Below are 24,825 nucleotides of genomic sequence, written 5' to 3'. Positions count from 1 at the left end.
GCTTCTGCAGCCACCTGCTCGCTGCCCCCGTCCCCTCTGGCCCCTCGAGGCCCCCGCTTCTGCCTGTGTTGTGACCCCCCCAGCCGCAGGCACGGCCCCACCTCCGCTGCCCCGGTGGTGGCCCACGGCCCCCCGGCTGCCCGTGGTCAAACTGGAGTCATTGAAACGTTGGAATGAAGAGAGGGGTTTGTGGTGCGAAAAGGGCGTTCAGGTACTGCTGACCACCGTAGGCGCCTTCGCAGCCTTTGGACTCATGACCATCGCCATCAGCACTGACTACTGGCTCTACACACGAGCTCTCATCTGCAACACCACCAACCTCACCGCGGGTGATGACGGACCGCCCCACCGTGGGGGCAGCGGCTCCTCGGAGAAGAAGGACCCTGGGGGCCTCACACACTCAGGTCTCTGGCGGATATGCTGCTTGGAAGGTAGGGTGCAGGAAGGCTGGCCACCTCTCTGAAGCCTGTGCCTCCAGCAAATTGACGGCTAGTGTGTTATGAGTCTCCATCCCAAGGTCTCCAGGGGTGTGTGCTTCCCTGTGGGAGGTGCTATGATTCCACGAATTCCTCGGTCCCACCTCCCAACCCTCTTCTGGGCTTCTCTTTTTATTTTTATATTTTACTTGATGATGTGTATGGATGCTGTGTCTGCAGTTTCAACTATGTGCCACGTGCATGCTCGGTGACCCCTGAGGTCAGAAGAGGGTGTCGGATCCTCTGGAACTGGAGTTACAGATGGTTGTGAGCCATGTGGAATTACCATATATGTATTTGTGTGTGCCAGTGTTTTGCATGAGTGCACGTGTTCAAGTACCCATGGGCGCCTGAACAGGGCCTCTGATCCCCTGGAGTTAGAGTCATTAAAAAGTAGTAGGCTGCGTGATATGGGTGCTAGGAACTGGACTCTGGTCTCTTGGAAGAGCAGGGAGTGCTCTCCACTGCTAAGTCACTTCTTCAGCTCCCTTAAATGTTTCTTATCCTATCTATCATCTGTCTGTCTGTCTACCTACCTATCTATCTATGTTTATCTAGTGTGTACAAGTTCCAGTGTGAATATGGAAGTCAAAAGGCAACTTGAAGGAGTTAATAATCTCCTTCCATTGTGTGGGTCCCAGGGATGGGACTCAGGTTGTCCCACTCGGCAGCAAGCACCTTCACCCACGAGCTGTCTCACCAGCCCTGGCCATTCTTGCCCCTTCTCCGTGTCTTCGCTCTCCTGTTGGCTCTGTGGGTCCCCAGAACTGAAACAGAGCTATGCCTTCTGACCTCCTCTGGTCCCTCTTCCTCACTCTCCTTCTTGGAGGTCTTCCTCTCCTCATCTGCAGCCCTCAGCTCCTCTCCCCACAGGACTTCTCCCAAGCTCACACCCTGGTCTTTCTAGTTCTCTTTTGGACAGTCCTACCTCATCTTCACGGCCTCACGCCTTTCTCAGCAGACTCCTGCGGTGCTTCCTCGTCTCTGACTCCTAGCTGCTCTCCAGTCTCCCTCCAAGTGTTTTCTCGGTGCTGCTTTCAGGCTCAAACCTAACTCCTTGCCCGGCCCCTCTTTTCCAGGACACATGCTCTCTTCCTCTTCAGCTCCTTCTCTAGCTCACCCTCCATGCCAGTAATTCTTTCATGCACATTTCAGGTGTGTCTTTCATGTGTATAGAGGTGTTGGGCTGGGAAGCAGGACTCTGGGTGCCTTACCATATGACCCCTATCCTTCCACCTTTCTGAGACTCTACGCTCTCATCAAGGAGTAGACTAGCAACCTGGAAGCTCCTGCTTTACCACCAATAGCTGAAATTTTTGCACTTTTTTTTTTCTGTTGTCCCTGACTCCTCTTTCCTGTCAAATCACTCACCTCAAGTGGAGAATGGGTGGGCTTTGAAGATGAGTCTGTGGAATGTTTCACACTGGGAAACCAAAGTCAGTCACCAACGTTTCAAAGCAGTGAGACTGCTCCCTAAAGATCTGCCTTCTGGCTTCCGGCGAGCTATCACAGAAGATCTGATCCCAAGGGCCGGTGTTCAGAACTGACCCCTACTGGCCTGATATGAGTAGCAGACACTTTTTCAGATCTGGTTACAAAGTCAGTCAGCTGTCATAGTCACCTCTGCTCACTGTCATCCCACGTCTCTCCTCTTCTCTGTTACCCCCACCCCCACCAGGGTGACATGTCACTCGTGTCCACTCTTTTGGTCTGACCAGGCATGAAGTACAGAGCCAACTATGGGAGTTTGCACAGGAACCCTCCATGACAATGTGTGCCATCCATCCATCCATCCATCCATCCATCCATCCATCCATCCATTCATTCATTCTCTCACTCGTTTATCCATGTATTTATCCATCCATCCATCAGTTTTTATTGGCTTTAAACTATGTAGCAGGCTCTGTACCTTTTAATTTTGTGTGTATGTGTCAGAATGGGCTGAATGGGTATGACAGTGTGCAGGTAGATATCAGAGGAGAATTTGCAGGAGTCATTTCTCTCCCTCCACCACGTAAGTTCATGGAACTGAATTTAGGTTGTCAGGTTTGGAAGTGAGCATCTCTACCCACTGAGCCATCTCCACGGTCCCCAGGTTCTCCTTGTTGACTCAAGAGCAATAAGGGGCCAAAACACATACAAATCTCTGATTTTAAATATCTTCTGCTCTGCAAGGAGAGAGAAAGACTAGTGGAACTAAATAGAGAAAAAGCAGAAATGGAGATATCAGGGTAATACATGTGAGTCAATCAAGAAGGCTGGGAGGCATTTCACATAGCAGTTGACATTGGTTGGTGGCTTGAAAGAAGTGAGGTTGGAGACACATGGGTGTATGGGCTGTGGAAATAGTAGCTGCAGAGGCCCTGAGGTGATCATGAATCTGCGTTTGGCTGCCAGTGGGAGGCCAGTGTGGCTGGGACACAAGTGAAGGAGAGAGGAATGTATGGTCAGGAGATAACAGGCTCTTGATGTCACAGATTCGTGTGTATCCCACAGAAGATCCAGCTTTTGCTTGGCAGTGGGAGCCATTGACTGCTCTGGAGTAGGGAAGCCATGGGAGTTGGCTTAAGTTCTAACAGGATGGCTCTTGCTGCTGCGTTGAGAAATGGCTAAGGGAAGGCTGGAAAGGGAGAATGTGGGAGCTGTGGTTTGAATTCACAGTATATTTCCCCGGTGGAAGGCATTGCTGACGGAGCAACTGTGGGATCTGAGAGAGAGAGAGACGATGAGGGGTGTCTTGGAGGCGGGGTTTCTGAACCTCGGCCCTGGTGACATTTTGGAACTGAGAATTCTGTGTGGCGGGGGCTGAGCTGTGCACCGTAGGATGTTGATCTGCTTCTCTATTCTCTGTCTAGTCCCGCCCACCCCCCAACAGTTGTGACAACCAAAATTGTAAATTGTCTCCATACATTATCTACATTCCCCTGTGGAATTAAAAAAAAAAAAAAACACACCTCAGGTGAGAAATCCCACGTGATGATGAAGCTTTGACCAGAGCACTTGGCAATGAGGGATATCTATCTGCTCATGAGATGGAAGAGCGGGCATTTTGTTTAAATTCCTTTGTTTTCCCTTATTTCTCTCATAATTAAGGAGGGATATCACCGGCTCAGTTGTGAGCACTTCAGATTTAGAATGTTTGCCAGGAAATAATACCTGTGATGGGAGAGGCAGCTTTTCTGAAGGGTTTAGAGCATGCAGAGCGGTAATTGTTTCAGGCTTTTTGTGGAGCACATGGTCAGTGTTGCCCCTGCTAGGGAAAACACCCATGCTACACCTGAGTGTGGCTGTCGTCCAGCTGAGCATCATTCATGGACACCGGCATTTGAGTTTCATGTTCTCGGCTTTGCTTGTCCTCTTTTTGCCCCCTTCTTCCTTCCTTCCTTCATCCCCGCTCCTCCATCTCCATCTCTTCTTTCTGTGTGTTTTGGTTGGGCTTTTTGAGATAAGTTCTCATGTAGCCTAGGCTGGCTTCTAACTTGTTATGTAGCCAAGGCTGGACTTTGTTTTTTAAATAAGAAGTCTATACAGTCTCTTTTAATTTTATTTATTTATTTATTTATTTATTTATTTATTTATTTATTTATTTATTTATTTATTTATTTATTGTGTGTGTGTGTGTGTGTGTGTGTGTGTGTGTGATACATGCACGCCATGGCCACATAGGTTGAAGTCAGCAGATAACTCGTGACAGCTAATTTTCTCTTCTCTTCCTACCATGTGAGTTCCAGGGTAGAACTCAGGTCATCAAATTTGACAGCAAGCACCTTGACCCAGTGAGCCATTTTATTGGCCCAGACAAGATCCTCTTGTCTCTTAAGTGCTGGGATTACACCATGAGTTCCCACACCTAGCTTATTGTTTTTGTTTTTGAGACAGGACTATGCAATGCAGTTTAGCCTAGCCTTCAAACACAGCAGTCCTCCTGCCTCAGCAGCCTAAATACCGAGACCACAGGTATGAATCACCATACTTAGCTTTTCCCCCAGTAGACTGAACCCAGGGCCTCATGCACACTAGGAAGGCGCTTTATCCCTTGGATATATCCTCAGCTTTCTTTTTATTTTGAGACAAAGTTTCACTAAGTTTCCCAGCCTGGCCTTGAACTTGCAATCCTCTTGCCTCAGCCTCCCGAGTAGATGTAATAAAAGGTCTGTGTCAAAAGTCTGGTAGAATTTCATGCTGTTTTCAGACGCCAGGACACCACTCTTCTTTTCTCCATCCTTTACAAACTGAAGAAGCCATTCTCAGTTAGGTTTGGTCTGTTTGTCGTCCTTCCCTCCTCTTGTTTCAGCCTGTTAGAGACGTGGTCTGGGAGGCTGGGGTCAGGGAAGCAGCCTGGCTGGAGATGCCAATGGGTTGAGCATCAGTGCATGAGTGGACCAGAGTCACCTAAGAGAAAAAGAAGAAATACAGCAAACGACTGAGTTCGTAAAGCGCTTGCTTCACAAACACAAGGACCTGAGTTCAATTCCCAGAACCCACATAGAAAAGCCAGACAGGGGGGCAAATGCTTGTCACCCCAGCATTGGGAAGGTAGAGACACGAGCATCGCTGGGGCTTGCTGGCCAGCCTAGCCTCCAGCCAGGGGCCCTGTCTCAATGGAAGTACCGTTCCTTAGAATGACATTCAAACAGCAAAAGAAAAATCAGACGAGAAACATTTGAAGCCAGGCCGGATGGCCCACTCCCACAATCCTAGCACTCTGGGGGCAGGATCTCCAAGGCAGGATCCATGCTCCAGATGGGCCTACACTACATAGCAAGACCTTGTCTCAAAAGGAAAAAAAAAAAGACAGTCAAAAGGTGTTCTAATTTCATTTCTGTTGTTATGATAAAGTACTCTGTCAAAAAATAACTTAAAGGAGGAAGAGACTTTTTCATCTTTTTTTCAACTTTCTTTTTATTTATCCTTCGTGTCTTTCACATCATGCATTTCCATCCCATTCGTTTCCCTGCCCCACTGTATCCACCCGTAGCCCTTGCAACCTCCCCCCAACAATAAAATAAAATTTAAGAGGGGGAAAAAAAGAAAAGAGAATGGAAAAAAGGAAAAATCTTGTTAGGGAAGCTGGAGTGTGACACAGTGAGTCACACAGTAAACCCTTTAGTGCATATATCTTTACTTGCAAGTGTTCATTGCAAAGAGTCATTGGTCTGTTTGGAGGCCTCTGGTTTCTGCTACACTATCAGTGCTGGGCCCTCACTGGGACTCCCCTTGGATATCCTGTTGTTGCCTTGTGTTGTGGAGGTCCTGCAGCTTTGGATCTGCAGGACCAGTCCCTTCACTCATTCCCACAGATCATCGATGGGGTGGGTGTTGGGGTGGGCCAACTCATAACCCTGGTTCCGGGCCTGAGTAGTTGCAGGGTTGATCAGCCTGCCAGCTCCACCCGCTCCTTACCACCAGGGTGAGCTCTTCAGCATTGCACCAGGCCGGTTCACCCCTTGCAGGGATGAGCAAGGGGCAGGGCCAGGTCTCCTGCATTCATACCCTCAGGGTCGGCTCTCCCACACTTGGACCAGGTTACAGTGGATTGTTGTGGGGAAATCAAATAGCTCTTCACATGACATCCACAGTCAAGAGCTGAGAGAAATGCATGCCTGCCGCTTGCTTGCATAGTAGTGCTCAGTTTTCTCTCCTACAACCCAGGACCTCTCATACAGGCCAGGGAATGGAACCACCCACAGTGGGCACATCTTGCCACCTCAATTAAATCAGTCAAGACGACTCTCCACAGACATGCCCAAGCACCAACCTTATCTAACCAAACAACCCCTCGTTGTGACTCTCAGGTGACTCTAGATTGTGTCCAGCTGACAAATAAAAACCAACCCTCACAAAGGGTTAAAGTATGAGGGAGCTAGAGAAATGCATGGCAGGAGAGATGAGAAAGGATCAGATGTTGAGTTTAAACTGGGGAAGTGGGTATGCTGTAAGGCAAAGGAGGTTAGTGTGTCATGGAGCTAGCTTGTGAAGGCTGACTTGACTGTTACTGTACCTGCCATTCATGTGTCACTCAAATAACCCTGCTAAAGAGCTACTGTCATTAGCCCCCAGAGAGAACATTGGCTCAGGGAAGCACCGCGTCTTGCCCAGAGTCACACAGTTAACACATTGTAGCACAGGACTGAAATTTCGGTCCAGAACAAGGCAACAAAATTACCAGCTTCCAGCCCACTGGGTATTCAAGTATGTAGAAGGTGTGGACCTTGAGCGGGTCTGGGAATTCTGGGACTCGGTCTCATCTTCCTTTGTGGTATCTGAAATGTTATAGAATTTTGCCTTGAGGCATAAACTCTAAAATAAGACAGAGGGGGCTTGCTTTTCGTCTGCCACTGAGAGCAGTGTGACCTTGGGCCGTATGTATATTTCAACTTTCGCCGTTTCATTTCTATTATTGCAAAAGGAAGATCATAGTTGTGTCTTTAAAAAAAAACCTTCTTATCATTTATATTTTATTTTTGAGTGCTCTGCGTGTATCCCTGCATGCCAGAAGAGGGAGTCAGATCCTATTATAGATAGTTGTGAGCCACCATGTGGGTGCTGGGAATTGAACTCAGGACCTCTGGAAGAGCAGCCAGTGCTCTTGACCGCTGACCCATCTCTCCAGCCCCCCCCCCATAATAATATCTTATTCACAAGATTAGGGGGAGTCTGCATTGGTATGAGTGAAGTGCTTAGTAGGCGATCGGGTGCTGCATACCCAGGTACTATTGTTTACTTATTACTGTTTTCTTCTTATTTCAAGGGGTTAAATCCAGAATCCTTCCTCCCTAAGCAGTCAACACTGCCCAACAGAAACATAACATAATCGGTATATAGAATTAATTTTTTCTCTAGTAGATGGCTTAGAACAAACAAAACATGTAGCGCTGGGGGTGTGCCTCCGTGTAGAGCAACTGCCTAGACCTTCCCACCCCTGTGAGGGCTTGAGGGCAAAGTTCAGTAGAAAATCGCCTGCATAGAACCCACCAGTCAGGGGCTGGTTGCTGAGCAGAGTGGGGTGGCTCAGTGGTAGAGCCCTTGCCTAGAATTCACTAGTGAGGGGCCTGGTGGTGTGGTTCAATGGTAAAGTGCTTGCCTAGAATCTATCAGTGAGAGGCTCAGAGTGGGACTTTGTGGTAGGGCGCTGGCCTAGAATCCGCTAGTGGGGCTCCCTGGGATTTCACTTGGGCTCGATTCCCAGCAGTAAAATCCCCAAACAGGTGAACTTAATATTTAAGCAAGTGTGACCAAAATATCTCATGTAATCCATGTGAAACATCGCTCCTCCCCCTCCTTGCTCCTCTCACGTCCTCTTTTTATGAAGTCCGGTGGATTTCCCCCTCATAACCCATGTCTGTTGCTGCACTGGGGTGGTGGTACCCACACTGGACAGCTGTGTTCTAGCCCCTTTCTGGGAACTCTCAGCCACACTCCCAGCTCCTCTCTGGGGATTCAACGGTCTGGACCCACGGCCCTATTTATTGCTGCTGACTCTGCAAATCCCTGCGTTCAGCACTTTGCCTGCCTTATTATCTCATTGAGTCTTTGCAATTGTGCCACAGGGAAGGTATTATTATGGCTCCTGTTTGTCAGAACAGCAAGCTGGAGGCCTGAGAAAGGAAAGTGACTCAGGCTGGGGCACCCACAGTGTGAGGCATGGGAAGGACGCAGTGTGCTGGACCTGTTTTTCACGTGTCCTGTCCACGACTGTGCACTGCCCCTTAACCATTACATCCTTGTGTGTTAGGCAGGTCCTGGGCACAGGGAAGGAGATGTAGAGACTCAGGGACATCCCTGTACATAAAAAGCTCCTATCTAGCCCAGGGTTAGAAAGATGGCTCAGCAGTTAAGAGCACTTGCTACTCTTCCAGGGGACCAGAGTTCAGTTCCCAGAATCCCTGTCATGTGGCTCATGACTGACTGTAACTCCAGTGCAAAAGAGATCTGAAACCTTCTTCTGGCCTTCAGGGGCACCTTCTGGCCTTCAGGGGTACTCATGTGCACATACTTACCAATCCCCAATTAAAAATAAAATACATCTGAGCTGGGTGTGGTGGCACACACCTTTAATCCCAGAACTTGAGAAGCAGAGACAGAGGCAGGCGGATCTCTGTGAGTTTGAAGACAGCCTGGTCTACACAATGAGTTTGAAGACAGCCAGGGCTTTGTAGAAAGACCCTGTCCAAAACAAACAACAACAACAAAAACCAACAACCAACCAACCAACAAATCAATCAATCAATCAATCAATCTTTAAAAAGTGCTAGTTCCTTGCCTACTGGGCTCAGGTCCTAGAAATTGGTACATGCTGTAACCATCACAGGATCTGTGTTTCACTTCTCTGAAACCTCACCAGAACCCTATAAAGCCACAGTATCACCTTCATTTCTCAATGAGGAGACTGAGGCTCAGGGGCATTCTGTTTCCTAAGAGCTGTATTGCTGGGACTCAGCAGGTCTGGGATGGGAGTCCGGAGAAGTTGGCTCAGAGCCCCGAGCTCTGTGACCTCCCAAACCTGGCCGTGATTGAACCTTCTCCCCAGGATGCTGCATCTGTGTGGGGTGGGCAGCTTCTTCAGCACCCTGTGCCTCCGTTTCCTCGTTTATAAAGCGCTGAGCCTGTCGTGGTATACTTTAGAGGGCTGTGCAGAGTATTGAGTAAGTTAACGAGCCCCTTGTCAAATGCTCAGCAGTGACAGGTAAGTGGTTAGTCGAGAGGGTATTGTTACTGACAATGTGTTAGATTCTTTAGTTTTTCTCTTGTTTGCCTTTGTGTGTGCTTGCGTGAGTGTGAGTGTCAGGAGGACTTGTAGGAGCCAGTTCTCTCCTACTGTGTGAGACCTGGATATCAAATTCATATCAACAGGCTTGGTGGTAAGTGCCTTGTTCACGCCCCATCCCTCGACCCCCTGTTTTGAGGCAGAACCTCACGTGTCTATTGGTTTTGCTTCCCATTTGCTGTGACAAAATACTCAGCAAAATCAACTTAAGGGGTGCAAAGTTTATTTGTTTGCCTCAATTCCTGGCTACAGTCCATCATCATCATCATGGGGAGGGGTTAAGGCAGGAAGGCCGCTAATCACATCACAGCCAAAGTCAGGAGCGGAGAGCAATGGATTAACACATGCATGCTAGTGTTCAGCACGATCTTTCCAACTACATATATCTGTCTATTTATTTACATTTGGGTGGAGGGGAATTCACACCATGGAGCATGTGTGGGGGTCAGAGGATGACTTGTGGTCAGAATCAGTTCTCTCCATCCACCACATGGATTCCTGGTATCGGAACCAGGTCATCGGGCCTGACAGAAGGTACCTTTACCTGCCGAGCCATCTCGCTGTCCCACCTTCTCCACTTTATTCAGTTCAGGATCTCTTGCTCAGGAAGTGGTTCCCCCCACAATTAGCTAGGTCTTCCTACATCAATTTAACTCAGAAATTCCTCACAGATATTCTTGGAGGCTAACCCTAATCTAGACAACCTCTCGCAGCTATGCCCAGAGGCTTGCCTCCTAGGTGCCCAGTTGATCATTAGTACCATCTTAGTATCCCAGGCTAGCCTGGAACTTGGTGTGTGGCAGAGGATGGGTTGAGCTCTTGATGGTTCTTCTGTACTTCCTGAGTGCTGGTGTGTGTTAACATGCTTGGTTTGTACAGTGCTGGTGATGGAACCTAGGGATTTGTCCAAGTCAGCTGAGCACCCTGCCAACTGAACTATGTGCCCAGCATTTTTAGTGTGTTTTAGTGACCAGACTCTTACCATTCTGAGGTGGAAACCTGAGACCGTCATCTTAACCCATCACGCCACCATGGGTGTGCTGATGGAGAGGATTTACCATTTAGGGGCTAGGGAGATGGCTCAATTGTTTAAGTACTTCCCACACAAGCACTGGGACCTGGGTTCAGATCCCTGGCACCCATGGACATAGCACTATAATCCCAGCACTGGGGAGGCAGAGATAGGAGGGTCCAGGGTTTGTTAGCCAGACAGCCTAGCTGAATTGATGAGTTCCAGGTGCAGGGAGAGACCCTGTCTTAAATAATAAGGTGGCGAGTGATTGAGGAAGACACCCAAAGTTGACCTCTGACCTTCACACACACACACACACACACACACACACACACACACACACACACACACACACACACACGGGGGGGGGAGGGAGAGGAAGAGAGAGAGGGAGGGAGGAAGAGAGAATTTACATTCAGAGACATTTTTTCCTTCTTTCTAAATAGTGGCAAAATATACATGTTATAAATTTATCATCTTACTAATTTAAAAATATTTACTTAAGGATGTAGTGGTACGTGCCTTTAATCCCAGCACTCAGGAGGCAAAAGCAGGCAGATCTCTGTGGGTTCAGGATCAGCCTTGTCTACACAGTGGGTTCCAGGAAAACCAGGGCTACACAGTTGAGGCCCTGTCTCAAAAAAGTTTACTTACTTATTTGTGTGTGTGTGTGTGTGTGTGTGTGTGTGTGTGTGTGTGTGTGTGTGTGTGTGCTCTTGCTTGCTTCCATACTGGAGGCATGTCGTGATGCATGTGTGGAGGGTAGAGAGCAACCTTCAGGAATTGGTTCTTCTGTACCTCGCTGATGCAGGGTCTTTCTTGTTTTTGCCACGGTGCATAGTCTAGGAGAGCTGGCCAGTGAACTTGTGGGCGGTTTCCCTGTTTCCATCTCCTATCTCACCATAGTGTGGGGATTACAAATGTGTGCGCTGCATCTGGCTTTTTACACGGGTTCGGGGCATTAAATCAGGCTGGCAGGTTTACACTGCACATCCTCTCTGTTCAGAGAGAGCAGTGATCTCGTTTTCTATTACGGTGGTGCTTGGCTTTGCTTTGCGTTGAGACAGGGTCTCACACAGCCCGGTGGGCCAGGAGCGGGTTGAGGCTGCGGATGACCTTGAATGCCCCATCTTCCTGATTCCTGGGGAATCGAGTCCCAGTCCTTTGGTATGTCAGACTGCCGCCCTACCCACTGAGTTACATCCCTAGTACAATCGTACTCACTGTCAAGCACACAGCTCAGTAATGCTGAGTGCATTCACGTTGTTCTATAACTAATCTCCACAACACCTCAGAACCTTGCAGAAACTGAAACGCCATCCATCAAACCTTTCTCCATTCCCCTCCCCTCACCTTGGTCACCACTGTTCTACTTCCTGTATTTGTGAGTTTGATTTCCCCAGGTGTCACATGTAAATTTTTATTACACTTTAAATTTATTGCTCTTTTTCTTTTTTTTTATGATTTTTTTTTTTTTTTTTTTGAGACAAGGTTTCTCTGTATGGTCCTGGCTTTCCTGGAACTCATTCTGCAGACCAGTCTGGCCTCGAACTCAGAGTTCTGTCTGCCTCTGCCTCCTGAATACTGGGATTAAAGGTGTGTGCCACCACTGCCCGGCTTTAAATTTATTCTTAGTGTTTATGTATATGTGTATATATGTGGGTGGGTGAGTATGCCTGTACCAATGCATGGGCACGAAGCAGGAGGACAACTTTCTGGAGTCATTTTTTCTCCTTTTACCGTGTGGGTCCCAGGGACTGAACTCAGATCCTAAGGCTTGGTGGCTTACAGGCTGAGCCATCTCAACAGCCAAATCATACAGTTTTTGTCTGTGTGGCTGACTTATTTCACATAACATCATGACCTTGAAGTTCAGCTATGTTACAGCAAGTTTCATAATTCCCTTTAAAAACTATTTTATTTTTTAAGTTAGCAAATACCAATGATACACAATGATGGTTTAATTGTGACAGTTTCATACATGTCATGACTTCATTTTTAGAATGAAATTTGCTGTTGTGGTGATATATATATATATATATATATATATATATATATATATATATATTTGCTTGTTTGAGGTTGTTCCTTTGTTTTGTTTTTTTGAAACAAGGTCTATGTACCCTGGCTATCCTGGAACTCACTATGTAGATGAGGATGGCCTCACATTTATAGAGATCCTCCCACCTCTACTCCCCTGAGTACTAGGAAGGCATGCACCACCATGCCCAGCTTGGAGTGGGTCTGAAAACAGTCTTGGGTAGCACAGGTGAGTCAGGAGCTGGCTGAGATGACCTTGAACTCATGGTGCTCCTCCCGGGATGACAGGCTTATGTGTCATCATCCTGCTTTAGGAGGTTCTGGGGAAACAAACCCAGGTCCTCTGGTGTGCTAGACTAATACTCTAGGCACTGAGCTTCATCATCTGTACAATTCCTTTTTAAGGGCTGAGTAATACTCCATTGTATACATTACATTTGCTTTGTCTTGTGCATTCATCTTAGAAGAGAATTTGGGTTTTTCTCACTTTTTAACAAGGTACTATGTAGTTGAGACTGGCCTTGACTCAAAATGTAGTCTAGGATGATCCTGAATCCCTGATCTTCCTGCATCAACCTCCTAGGTGCTGAGATTACATGAATTTTGCTAAGAGCATGAGTGCATTAATTCCCCTTTACATTGCTGTTTTCAGTTCTGTCAGGTTGAAGTCCAGAAGTGGAGTTACTGGGTCATGTAGCATTATGTGTGCCCTCAGCCGTCAGAAGAGGGCATGGGATCCACTGGAACTGGAGTTAGGGACAGTTGTGAACTGCCATGTTGGTGTTGGGAACTGAATTCAGGTCACTTGTAAGAGCAGCAAGTGCTCTTAACCACCGAGTCCTCTCTCCAGGCCCCCTATTTCTCAACTTTTTGAGGACCCTCTTCACTGTGTCCCACAGTGGCTGTATTACATTTTATTCCTGCCAATAATGTACACGATTTTCCAGTTTCTCCACATTTTGCCAGCACTCATTATCTGATTTTCTGCCCTCTGCCATCCCAGATGACAAGATGGTATCTTGGGCTGAGCGTGGCACTGCACACTTACCATCCCAGCACTCAGGAGGCTGAGGAGAGGAGATGATGAGTTTGAGACCAGCCCTGCTACACAGTGAGACCCTTCTTCATCAAACCAAACCAAACCAAAACCAGAAGACAGTATCTCATTATAGTTGTCTGTATTTCCCTAATGATTAGTGACAATGAGTATATGGTTTTTTTTGTTTATGTGTTTTACAAGACGGAGTTTCTCTGTGTAACCATCTTGGCTGTCCTGGAACTCTCTCTGTAGACCAGGCTGGCCTTGAATTCAGAGATCTGCTTGCCTCTGTCTCCCAAATGCTGGGATTAAAAGCATGGGCCAGCACTGCCCAGTTTTGGATAAGTTTTTTAAATTTAGGTGTGTCTTGTGTATGTGCATGTGAGTGCAGTACTCACTGAGTCCCGAAGAGGGCGTCGGATTTCCCTGGAACTGGAGTTACAGGTGGTTGTGAGCTACTAGATGTGGGTGCTGGATGATAGAACTCAGGTCCTCTGCAAAAATACGACATGCTCTAACTGCTGAGCCATCTCTCTGGTCTCTGACATCTTTTAAGGAATTTTTGAATTACATCTCTCTCTCTCTCTCTCTCTCTCTCTCTCTCTCTCTCTATATATATATATATATATATATATATATATATATATATATATATATAGTGTGTGTGTGTGTGTGTGTGTGTGTGTGTGTGTGTGTGTGTGCATGCCTCTGTGCTCATCTTTGAGAATGTGCACCATAGTGAACATCTGAATTTTAGAGGATAACGTAACGTTGGGAGTTGTTTTTCTTCTTCCACCATGTGGGGCTTGGGGATGGAACTCAGATCGCCAGGCTTGGTGGCAAACTCCTTTATCCGCCAAGCCTACTTGCTGGCCCGCAAACACCTTTTTATTTTCATCTTGGCCCGTTCACTCATTCTTTCATTACACGTCCATTCCTCCCCCCCCCCCCCCTTTCCTGTCTTGTAGCACAGGCCAATCTCTAACTTGCTATGTAACCGAGGACAACTTTGAACTTCTGAATTTCCTGCCTCTCTCTTTCCTGGTACGAGGAATACAGGCGTGTGTGCACCACAATACTCAGTTCATGCTGTGCTGGGGTAGAACCTCTGGCCTTGTGCATATCGGGCAAGCACTCTACCATTTGGGGCTACATACCCAGCCCTCATTGCAAGTATTTATTAAGCATTTACTACGGGTGAGACAGTGCTTGAGAAGTTGGACACGCATTGATGGACAGGCCAGATGCTGGCACTCCAGTGGTGTGTGTCTGAACACTTCAGTGTGGGTTCTGCTTCCTTCAGCCATCAGTGCTGATTTGCTGAGCCTTTCTGTGTCTTATTTTCCACATCTGGACAATGGGTACTGTCTAGGGTTTTTATTGCTGTGATAAGGCACTATGACCAAAAGCAACTCGGGAGGAAAAGGTTTATTTTATCTTACAGCTTACAGTCCACCATGAAGGGAAAGTCAGGGAAGGAACTCAAGGCAGGAACCTGGAGGCAGGAACTGAAATAGACACCATGGAAGAGGGGTACTTATTGTCTTGCTCCTCATAACTTGCTCAGCCTATCTTGTTCCCCCCTTTTTGTTTTGTTTATTGTTTTTTGAGACAAGGTCACTATGTGTAGCCCTGAATGTCCTGGAACTCCCTCTGTAGACCAGGCTGGCCTCAAACTCACAGAGATCCACCTGCCTCTGCCTCCTGAGTGCTGGGATTAAAGGCGTGCGCCACCACCGCCCAGCTAGCCTGTTTTCTTATAGCATCCAGGACAACCAGCCCTGGAGTGGCACCACCAACAGTGAACTGGGCTCTTCCACACCAACCATTAGTCAGGAAAACACACCGCAGCCTTTCCCGCAGGCGAATCTGGTGGGAGCACTTTCTCAACTAAGGTTCCCTCTTCCCAAATGACTTTAGCTTGTGCCAAATTGACACAAAACTGACCAGCACAGGTTACAATAGGTCAACAGAACATTCAATTATGTCCCAGGCAAAGTGTGTTAAATCTCTTTATCTGGATCCTATTTTCACATCAACACAATGAATTAGATCCTCTTCTTTGGATCTTTGTATGTGAAGGCACAGAAACAGTTAGTACATATGTTAACAAGGTGTCAGAATAAGAATGGTACAGTCCAACAGAAAACTGTAGGATTTAAAAAAATACTTATTTTTATTTTCTGTGTATGCATATGCACTGTGTGCCTGCCTGGTGCTCACAGAAATCAGAAAAGGGCATTGGATCTCCTGGGACTAGAGTTAGGGATAGCTGTTAGATGGGATTCGAGTTTTGGGAACTCAACCTGGGTCCTCTGCAAGAGAAGCAAGTGCTCTTAACCATTACACCATCTCTCCAGCTCCCAAAGTGGGATTCTTAGCACAAAACATTTGGTCTGAACATGATACCAACCTTATCTTTTTATTTTTAATTATAATTAATTTAATTAAGTAATGGGGGGGGCACAGACATGTCCTCTCTGTTTGTGATGTGAGTCTCAGGGGTCAAACTTAGGTTGCTCACTAAGTCACCTTGCAAGCTCCATTATTTCTTTTTGTGTGTGTGATGTATGCATGTGCAGAGTGTGTGTGTGTGTGTGTGTGTGTGTGTGTGTGTGTGTGTGTGTGTGTGTGTGTATGTATACACATGCACACGCATGCCCGCAGAAGCCAGAAGAGGACATCAGATGTCCTGCTGTATCCACTCTCTGCCTTACCTCCTCCATACAGGATCTCTCACTGAACCTGAAGCTAGATTGGCAGGCAGCAAATCCTGGTGATATCCCTGTGTCTGACCCCTTCCCCCCAGCACTGGAGTAATAGATGCATGTGACCATATCTGGGTTTTGTTTGTTTGTTTGTTTCTTTTTTGGGTTTTTTTTTTTTTGAGACAGGGTTTCTCTGTGTAGCTTTGGCAACTTTCTTGGAACTTACTCTGTAGCCCAGGCTGACCTCGAACTCACAGAGATCTGCCTGCCTCTGCCTCCCAAGTGCTGGGATTTAAGGCGTGTGCCACCACAGCCAGCACCCATGTCTGGTTTTTTAAGTGGCGCTGGAGATTCGGACTCAGGTACTCACGCTTGCTCAGCAAGTGCTTTTACCCACTGAGCCACCTCTCCAGTCCCTAAAGCTCTCTTTCACTGCACATCAAGTGTCTTAATCAACACAGGAAGCACTTACACATTTGGGCCTTCACAGCATTACTCACTGCCTCGGACTCATTCTTTCCATTTCCCTGCTTTATTCCTATTTCTTCCCCTGCATTCCTTTGCCTGACTTGTTCCAACCTCTTTCTGCTATCTTTATAGTCATTCATTATTCATTCCGTCTATCCATCCATCCATCCACCCACCCACCCATCCATCCATCCACCATCCATCCATCCATCCATCCATCCATCCAACCATTCATCCATCCACCCATCCACCCACCCATCCATCCACCACCCATCCATCCATCCATCCATCCATCCATCCATCCAACCATTCATCCATCCACCCATCCACCCATCCACCCACCCATCCATCCATCCATCCATCCATCCATCCATCCATCCATCCATCCATCCAACCATTCATCCATCCACCCATCCACCCATCCACCCATCCATCCATCCATCCATCCATCCATCCATCCATCCATCCATCCAACCATTCATCCATCCACCCATCCACCCACCCACCCATCCACCACCCACCCATCAATCCATCCATCCATCCACCCATCCACCCATCCATCCATCCATCCATCCATCCATCCATCCATCCATCCATCCAACCATTCATCCATCCACCCATCCACCCATCCACCCATTCATCCACCCATCCATCCACCCCTTCTTTGAGTCATCCTGGGAGCCAGGCTCTGTGCTGTGCAATGGTAGGGATACAAGAAGTCATATCTTAGTTATCTCCCCACCCCACCTTTTAGGAACTCTCAGCTTGCAGAGGATATCAAAAAGAATATCAAAAAGTCTACCTGATGCATGCACTACAAGGGACAGCCCAGGGAACTGTTGGCTCTGGAAGGTCCATCTCGTGTGTGTGTGTGTGTGTGTGTGTGTATCCCTGAACTGTTTCTGCAGAACAACTATTACATCTGCAAAGACCAGCAGGTTGGAGGGAGGTTGGAGTTGAGAATGAGTGTATTTATGCCATTTGTTTTCTCAGGCTATATACCACAGGCAATAAAAAAGAACCTGTTCCAAAGGATGAAATAGATAGGTTCTAGCTGGGTGGGAGGGTGAGGGTCGGAGAGAGGAGGGGTGAGGCTGCAACACGGATGGACGGACTCTCGGTTCTCAGGAACTGCAGTGTTTTAGGAGTCGCTGGTTTTCCCATGCATTTTCAGCCTTTTCAACAAGCTTAGGGTACAAGGGTGCCTCGACATGGCGGCGATGACTTCCTTGAAGGGGAAATGGGAAGCCACATGAATTGAGAGCAAAATCTCTAGAATTGGATACTTGGAAGGATGTCAGCCTCTGAGGTAGTTTCGTTCTCCCTCCCCTTTCCTCCTATCTCCTCTTCTCTCTCCACCCCTTCCCTCCCTGCAGGATCTTAAGTATCCCAGGCTGGCCTCAGAACTCTCCGTGTAGTCAAGAGTGACCACGATCCTCCCATCCTCCTGCTTCTACTTCCGCGTTGTGCTGAGATTACAGGCGTGTGCCACCACACCTGCCTTTTCCTCTCCCTACCCCGCCCCCCTTTCTGGTCCTCAAAAAACATTCTTAATACCGGTGGGAAACAGATCTGAGGGGTGCAAAGTTTGCCCTGGCACCAGCTAGGGACTAAGATTTCCACCTCTTAATCAGCCCAGAGAGAGCGGGGATAGGAATTGGCGTCTGAGGGTGTGCGTCTGAGTAGGGGAGGGTCATCTCAGAACAGTGGGGCTGTGCGTCCCACCCTCTGAAGATCCCACCGTCCCCATCCCCTCTCCAGGGTTGAAAAGAGGTGTCTGCGTGAAGATCAACCACTTCCCGGAGGACACGGACTACGACCACGACAGCGCGGAGTACCTGCTCCGTACGTGGGGTGGGGTGGGGTGGGGGGCACGAGGATCCAGGTGGGATGAGGAAGGATGGTCCGAGTACTTGGAAGGAGAGGGGCGGAGGAGGGGGACTGGGCGGAGCTTGGACCTCACTCCTGTATTAGTTCCCAGCCAATCCAGGTCCAGATGTTCAGTTCCCCGGACCAGAGGGGCAGGCCCAGCGGGGGATCCTGGGTGATGATTGGTCGGTTCGATGTCTATGGCCCGGCAACTTTATATAGTAAAGGGTTGTAGATTGGCTGCTGCTCTGGTCCGGCAGTCTGGGCCCCGGACTGACTACTCCCCTGGGGAAGCCCGTGCTGCGATTGGGCTGTTATCCCGAGAACGTAGCAAAGCCTTAATTATGATTGGCTGCTTTGACCAAGCTCAGAAATAACAGAATCTGATTGTCCAAGGTTTTAGGAACGAGTGGGAAAGAACGAGTGGAAAGGGAGAAAAAAAAAGGGGCGGGGGAGATAGAGAAGGATGTACACACAGCGAGGGAGAGAGGGATGAAATATGGAGATACGGGCAGGAGAGGGATGAAGACAGAAAAAGAGTGGGAAAGAGAAACGTGATAAAGGTGCAGAGAGAAGGGAGAGGAGATGGGGGGGCGCAAAGAAAGAAACTTTAAAAACAGGAGGGAAAATGAGACAAAAAGAAAAGAACCAGAGAGGCAGAATTAGTGAACTAAATTTAACTAAGCAATGAGGGAAGCAGGCAGGAGGCGCAGTGGGCCCGGGGCGCAGTGGCCCGCCTGACCGCCCTCGCTCTCTCCTCTCGTTCCTTCTCTATTCTTTCGTTCCCTCAGGAGTGGTCCGGGCCTCCAGCATCTTTCCGATCCTGAGCGCCATCCTGCTGCTGCTCGGGGGCGTGTGCGTGGCTGCCTCCCGCGTCTACAAATCCAAAAGGAACATCATCCTGGGCGCGGGGATCCTGTTCGTGGCAGCAGGTGAGAGGCAGAGGGAAGGGGCGGCGGGCTACCCACGGACGCGCGTGGGTGTCTGCGTGTGCATGGGCGCATGCGACTGAAAAGCCAGCCTGCCCCAAGCGCCCCCTGGGGACCGGAGCTTTCCTAGGCTTCTCCCATGCTGCACCACCTCCAGCTGGGTAAGGTAGGTTTAGGTTTAGTTTGCGTCTGCACAGACTAGTGTCTGTGGGTAAAGTGGGAGGCAAGGAGGGGAGTTTCCCTAGCTGTCCTAGAGAACTAAGGAAGCCGTCTGGGATGTAGGCGGGTACCTGAGACACTTGGAGTCTAAGGATAGGGAGGTGGCCTTAGGAAGACAGGGACTGAAGAGGAAGACATTGACCTGGGTGGATACTAAAAGGGCCTGGTCCTAAGAAAAACCTCTAGGCTTCTCCGTAAGTCGAGACCCCTTTGAGAGGTTAAATGATGCTTTCTTAGGGGTAGTATATCAGATATCCTGCATTATGATTCATAACAGTAGCAAAATTACAGTTATAAAGTAGCAACAAAAATAATTTTATGGCGCGCGTGCGCGCGGGGGTGGGGTGGGGTGGGGGGGCTTTACCACAGCATGAGGAGCTGTATTAAAGGGTCGCGGCATTAGGAAGGTGGAGAACCACTGCTCTAGGCCTAGGAAAATGAAACTGAAGGGTGGGGAAGACTAGGCTTTGCCTATTCGAGGAGGAAGGCCATTTTCCGGACGTTCAAAAGGAGAGAGGTTATGCAAGAAAGAAGCTAGACCAAGGCCAGAATGTGGAGTCGGTTACCGCAAGAGCTAGGACCTTGGGTTGTGCATGTGACTGGGTCGACAGTGTGCACAAAGCCCTTGGTCCCATCCCCAGCCACATACAACCCCAGGTGTAATGCCTGCCTGTAATCCAGGAGGATCAGAAGTTCAAGGTCATCCTTGGCTACATGAAGAGTTTGAGGACTGCCTAGGCTTTGTGAAAAAATATCAAAATAAAGACATCCTCCACCCCGAATAAAACCTCCCTAGGGTAGCGGACACCAGGATAATGAATCTTAAGGAGCAGAGCTCAGACCCACTCGTTAAGGTAAGATTAGGGCTGGAGAGTGGGTAGAATGCAGAAAAGGCCCCCTTCTACACAGGGATGTAGTTTAGGCCAGTGGAAATGGGGCTTGCTTTAGATCCCCCAGGATGGTTTAGACCAATGGGTAACAGGATTTAGCCCCCCCACCACCACCACGGTGGAGATTGGATTAATAAGGGCAGGGCTTACAATCCTAGAAGGAAGCTTAACATATTTAATTAGCAGAGTATATGGTTGTGGAGAGGGGTGGTCTAGACCTTCACAGGGAGGAGCTGGTTAGGTCCGGGAGAGGTGTGTGGCAGAGGGCCTGGGGATCAGAAAACTGGAGGTTGGGCCTGGAGCAGAAGGGAGATTTATTCTAATAAGAGCAAACTAAAGGCTGGCGAGAGCGGACTAGACTCCTTACCTAGGCCGGCACTCTACAGTGCAGGGAGAGTTAGGTCAGCAGTGGGCGGAGCCTAGAGATTTAAAGTGGGATGACATCATTAGCAGCAAAAAGGAGCAGAGGGAGGAAGCTGCGGAAAACACGGGTTTATACTTTGGACAGGACCTGCAAACCAAGCCTGGGACTACAGCACCAAGGGTAGATTTGAGACCAGTCAGTGTTGCGCTTAGATGTGCTAGGGCAGAGTTTAGAGCCAGAAGAAGGGACAGAACCTGGACTACCTGGGGGTGATTAACCTAGGCTGCGGGAGGAATCAAGATCATTAGGACAGGGATGGGCTGTTCTCAGCCATTGTCAGGACTCTCCAAAGTAAGGTCTGAGTCTTCTTGGGGGCAAGGCCTTGGCCACATAGGGCTGCAATTTGGACCCTTGTAGGTAAGGCCTGTGGAGCTGGTACACAGAGAAGGGGCCAGGGCAGGGTGGGGCCAAGATTAAGTGGGGGGATGGCGTTAACACAGAGGGCAGAGGCTAGACCTCCAAGGGAAGTATTTTAGGTCAATGGGGAAGGGGCTTAATTAGATTTCTGAAGTAGGGGTTTAGACCAACGAAGGTGGGACTCAGATTCCTGAAGACGGCTTAGGCCAACGGGAACAGAGCTTGAACTCCTCTGGTGGAGTTTTGACTACTGCAGACGGGCTTAGATTCCTGAGGTGGAGTTAGCCCATTGGAATGGTACTTAAACTTCTTGGGGGGTGAAGTTCTGACCAATGGCAGTGAGGCTTAGGCTCTTAGGGTGGGATTTAGTCCAGTTTGGGTGGGCCTTAAATTCTTGGGTGGAGTTTAGCTAGCAAGGCTGAGACTGCTGGAGTAGAATTTAACCCAGTGGGGAACAGGGGCGGGTTTAGACTCCTGAGTGGGGTTTAGGCCAATGGGGTGGGGCTTAGAACAGGTGGGCAGGACTTAAGACTCCTGAGGTGTAGTTTAACCAAGTGGGAACTCGGCTTAGACTCTTAGAGTAGTTTTTAGCTTAATGGGTCTCCGGGCTTAGTCTCCTGGGATGGAGCCTGGCCCAGGAGAGGACCCGGTTTGGACTCCAGGGGGCTTAAGACAGCCGAGGGGACCGCGGGCCCTGGCGGCAGCGGCCTCGAGGCTCCCACACGACCGTCTCCATCCAGGCCTGAGCAACATCATCGGGGTGATCGTGTACATATCGGCCAACGCGGGCGAGCCGGGCCCCAAGAGGGACGAGGAGAAGAAAAACCACTACTCGTACGGCTGGTCCTTCTACTTCGGCGGGCTGTCCTTCATCCTGGCCGAGGTGATCGGCGTCCTGGCCGTCAACATCTACATCGAGCGCAGCCGCGAGGCGCACTGCCAATCTCGCTCGGACCTGCTCAAGGCCGGCGGCGGCGCGGGCGGCAGTGGCGGGAGCGGCCCCTCGGCCATCCTCCGTCTGCCCAGTTACCGCTTCCGCTACCGCCGCCGCTCCCGCTCCAGCTCCCGAGGCTCCAGCGAGGCGTCGCCGTCGCGGGACGCGTCTCCCGGCGGCCCCGGCGGCCCGGGCTTCGCCTCCACGGACATCTCCATGTACACGCTCAGCCGCGACCCGTCCAAGGGCAGCGTGGCCGCGGGGCTGGCGAGCGCCGGGGCAGGCGGCGGCGGCGGCGGCGTGGGCGCCTACGGCGGGGCGGCCGGAGGCACGGGGGGCGGCGGGGCGGGCGCCGAGCGGGACCGCGGGGGCGCAGCTGGCTTCCTCACGCTGCACAACGCCTTCCCCAAGGAGGCGGCGTCTGGCGTCACGGTCACGGTCACCGGACCTCCCGCTGCGCCCGCGCCCGCGCCGCCCGCTCCTGCAGCGCCCGCGCCTGGGACCCTGTCCAAAGAGGCCGCCGCGTCCAACACCAACACGCTCAACAGGAAAACCACGCCCGTGTAGGGGCGCGCGCCCTCGCGGGGAGCCGGGGGGCGCGTCCGGGGCGCGTGCGCGGGCGCGCGTGCAACGAGGCCACCGGATCGGGGTGCCCCCCAGCTCTATCCCCGCGAGCGCGCTGGACACCGCTGGGCCTTCTAGCCCCTCCCCGCGCCCCTCCGCACCCTCTACCCCCGGGCGTGGGAAGCCCGGTCACGCTCCGAAGCAGGGACCCTTGGGGAGGGGGACGGGGCGGGACGGGAGAAGGGGCTCTGGCGTGGGAGCGCTGTGTTTTATTTTTGTGTGGGGGGCATTTCAAGGGAGGGAGGGAGGGCCGTGGTGTTTTTTGCAGTTTTGAGATGTTTTCTTTTTAAATGTTTTGCTGTGTGCATGTGGGGGCGGGGCGGGGGGAGGGAAGGGAGGGACTCCCAGCCCAGCCCAGCCCAACTCCTGGAGAGGGGCTCATAACACATGAATATAGAGTTACATCTACAACTATATATACACATGTTCTGTATAAAGAGACAGGCCAGCAGAAGGCAAAGGCCAAGGGAGGGACGCGCTGACATTTAGTTCACTTTTTCATTCATCTTTCGACAAGGGCTTATTAAGCACCTACTATGTACCAGGTGATGGGTACAGAAGGCGGTGCTAGGGAGGAGGGGACATAAACGCGGGCGCATCCATTCATCCATTCCTGGAAATTTTATGTGTGTGCGCGCGTAACCGCTAGGCATTGTACTCGAGGGAAGAAAATAGGGTCCCTGGTGTCCTCACAGAGTCTACGTCTTGTACATGAGACGGCCGTTAATCACAGAATCCTGTACCTATCCAGTAAATGAGACGTAGAAACGTAGAGGCCCGCTGGGGCTGTAGCTCTCAGTTCATAGAGTGCTTTCATAACACAAGCCCTGGGTTACATCCTTAGCATTGCATCAACTGGGTGTAGTGGTGCACACCTGTAATTCCAGCCCTTGGGAAAAGGAAGATGAAAGCTGGAGGGTCGGGTGTTCAAGGCCACCCCGGGCTGCATGCTGAGATGGAGGCCAGCCTGGACTATGAGACTCCTGTAGTTTTCAAAAGGCACACCCGGGGGCTGGGGCGGGGTGGGGGTGAATATGAGATGCTGCAGAGTGCTCCAAGCTAGGGTAATTAACTCAGCCAAGTATACTGACAAAGAGTGGTACTAGCTAGTCAGACCTGGGGTGAGGTGACCCAGGCAGAGAATTTAACACACCAAGGTCCTGGGACAGGAAGCAGCTTCCAGGGTGTACCGAAGTGTAGTGAGCCAGCTGTGGTTGAGTGAAGACAGAGTCTGCAGACAAACTGGTTCAGGACTCCTAAGTGACTTATTATAAGGGCAACACGAGGGCCATGAAGTGGCTTTCAGCAGGAATGGAGCACAAAGACAGGGACTCAGAGGTAAGAGTTAAGAGGCAAAGGCTCCTTGTGGGAGGCAGAATACTCTGCTACAAACGCTGGATCCCGGCGTTTGATATTCAGGAGGCCAGGGAGGCTGGGGTCATTTTCCATTCATTCATTCAGCCACTCACCTACTAACTCTTAGCTGCTACCATTCTGTGCTGTGTGAGCTGAGATCTGGGGGGTGACAGATCACTGTTCTGCTTTCAGTGTCAAAAACATGCGATCCAGGAAGGCCATTGAGTGCCATATCAGGGTCACGGTGGTCACCTGAGAACACGGGACAGAGTGACCCACCGCCACATACGTGCAGGGGGAAACAGAACATCCGAGAGTATGTGATGTCTGCATTTAAAGGACCAGCAGGTGTCTGATATGTGCTGATGCAGATGAAGGCAACTTGGGCAAGAACCCCACGGAAGCGAAACAGCATGATGTGCGGGAGGTGGGGGCGGGGGCGGGACAAGGACGATGACTCTGGGATGCGGAAGTCCAGTGGTAAATCTGGGAGGTAGTGGAGGATCTGAGTTCCAGGCTGAGGGGCCTGGGCTTGCTTCTAAGGGGAGTGAGAGAGAAGGACAGCAGGACTGAACTGGGTTGGGGTTCTGGGGTAGACGCAAGCGGAGGGACCTGGCAGTCACTCAGCAGGCAGAGAGAGGTTCTCTCACTGGTTTCATTTGCTCAGCAAATAATCCCTGAGGTCTGCACACTGGCCCTGTACGTAGGGATGC

The 24,825-nt window shown here is 50.0% G+C and overlaps 1 protein-coding gene across 1 annotated transcript; it reads left to right on the top strand.

The window, feature by feature from the left end:
- On the top strand, positions 1–23,366 carry Cacng8 (calcium voltage-gated channel auxiliary subunit gamma 8). The gene is made up of 4 exons (XM_052712741.1): positions 1–431; positions 18,272–18,355; positions 19,171–19,311; positions 21,939–23,366. Exons 1-4 carry the CDS (start codon positions 254–256, stop codon positions 22,697–22,699), a joined length of 1,164 nt encoding a protein of 387 aa, XP_052568701.1. The 5' UTR covers positions 1–253; the 3' UTR covers positions 22,700–23,366.
- Positions 23,367–24,825: the final 1,459 nt, after the last annotated feature.

The sequence above is a fragment of the Peromyscus californicus genome, unplaced genomic scaffold (genome assembly GCF_007827085.1).
Source record: "Peromyscus californicus insignis strain IS unplaced genomic scaffold, ASM782708v3 Scaffold_4__1_contigs__length_199733344, whole genome shotgun sequence".
In the NCBI taxonomy this organism is placed as follows: domain Eukaryota; kingdom Metazoa; phylum Chordata; class Mammalia; order Rodentia; family Cricetidae; genus Peromyscus; species Peromyscus californicus.
Note: the sequence above shows the minus strand (reverse complement) of the source record. Positions and strands in the feature narration are given on the sequence as shown.

Bases quoted from the DNA above. Each gene is read 5' to 3' on its own strand.
- Cacng8 (XM_052712741.1), top strand. From the start codon at position 254: ATGACCATCGCCATCAGCACTGACTACTGGCTCTACACACGAGCTCTC. The intron at 432-18,271 runs GTAGGGTGCAGG...TCCCCTCTCCAG, and splicing joins GCGGATATGCTGCTTGGAAG to GGTTGAAAAGAGGTGTCTGC. The intron at 19,312-21,938 runs GTGAGAGGCAGA...GTCTCCATCCAG, and splicing joins GATCCTGTTCGTGGCAGCAG to GCCTGAGCAACATCATCGGG.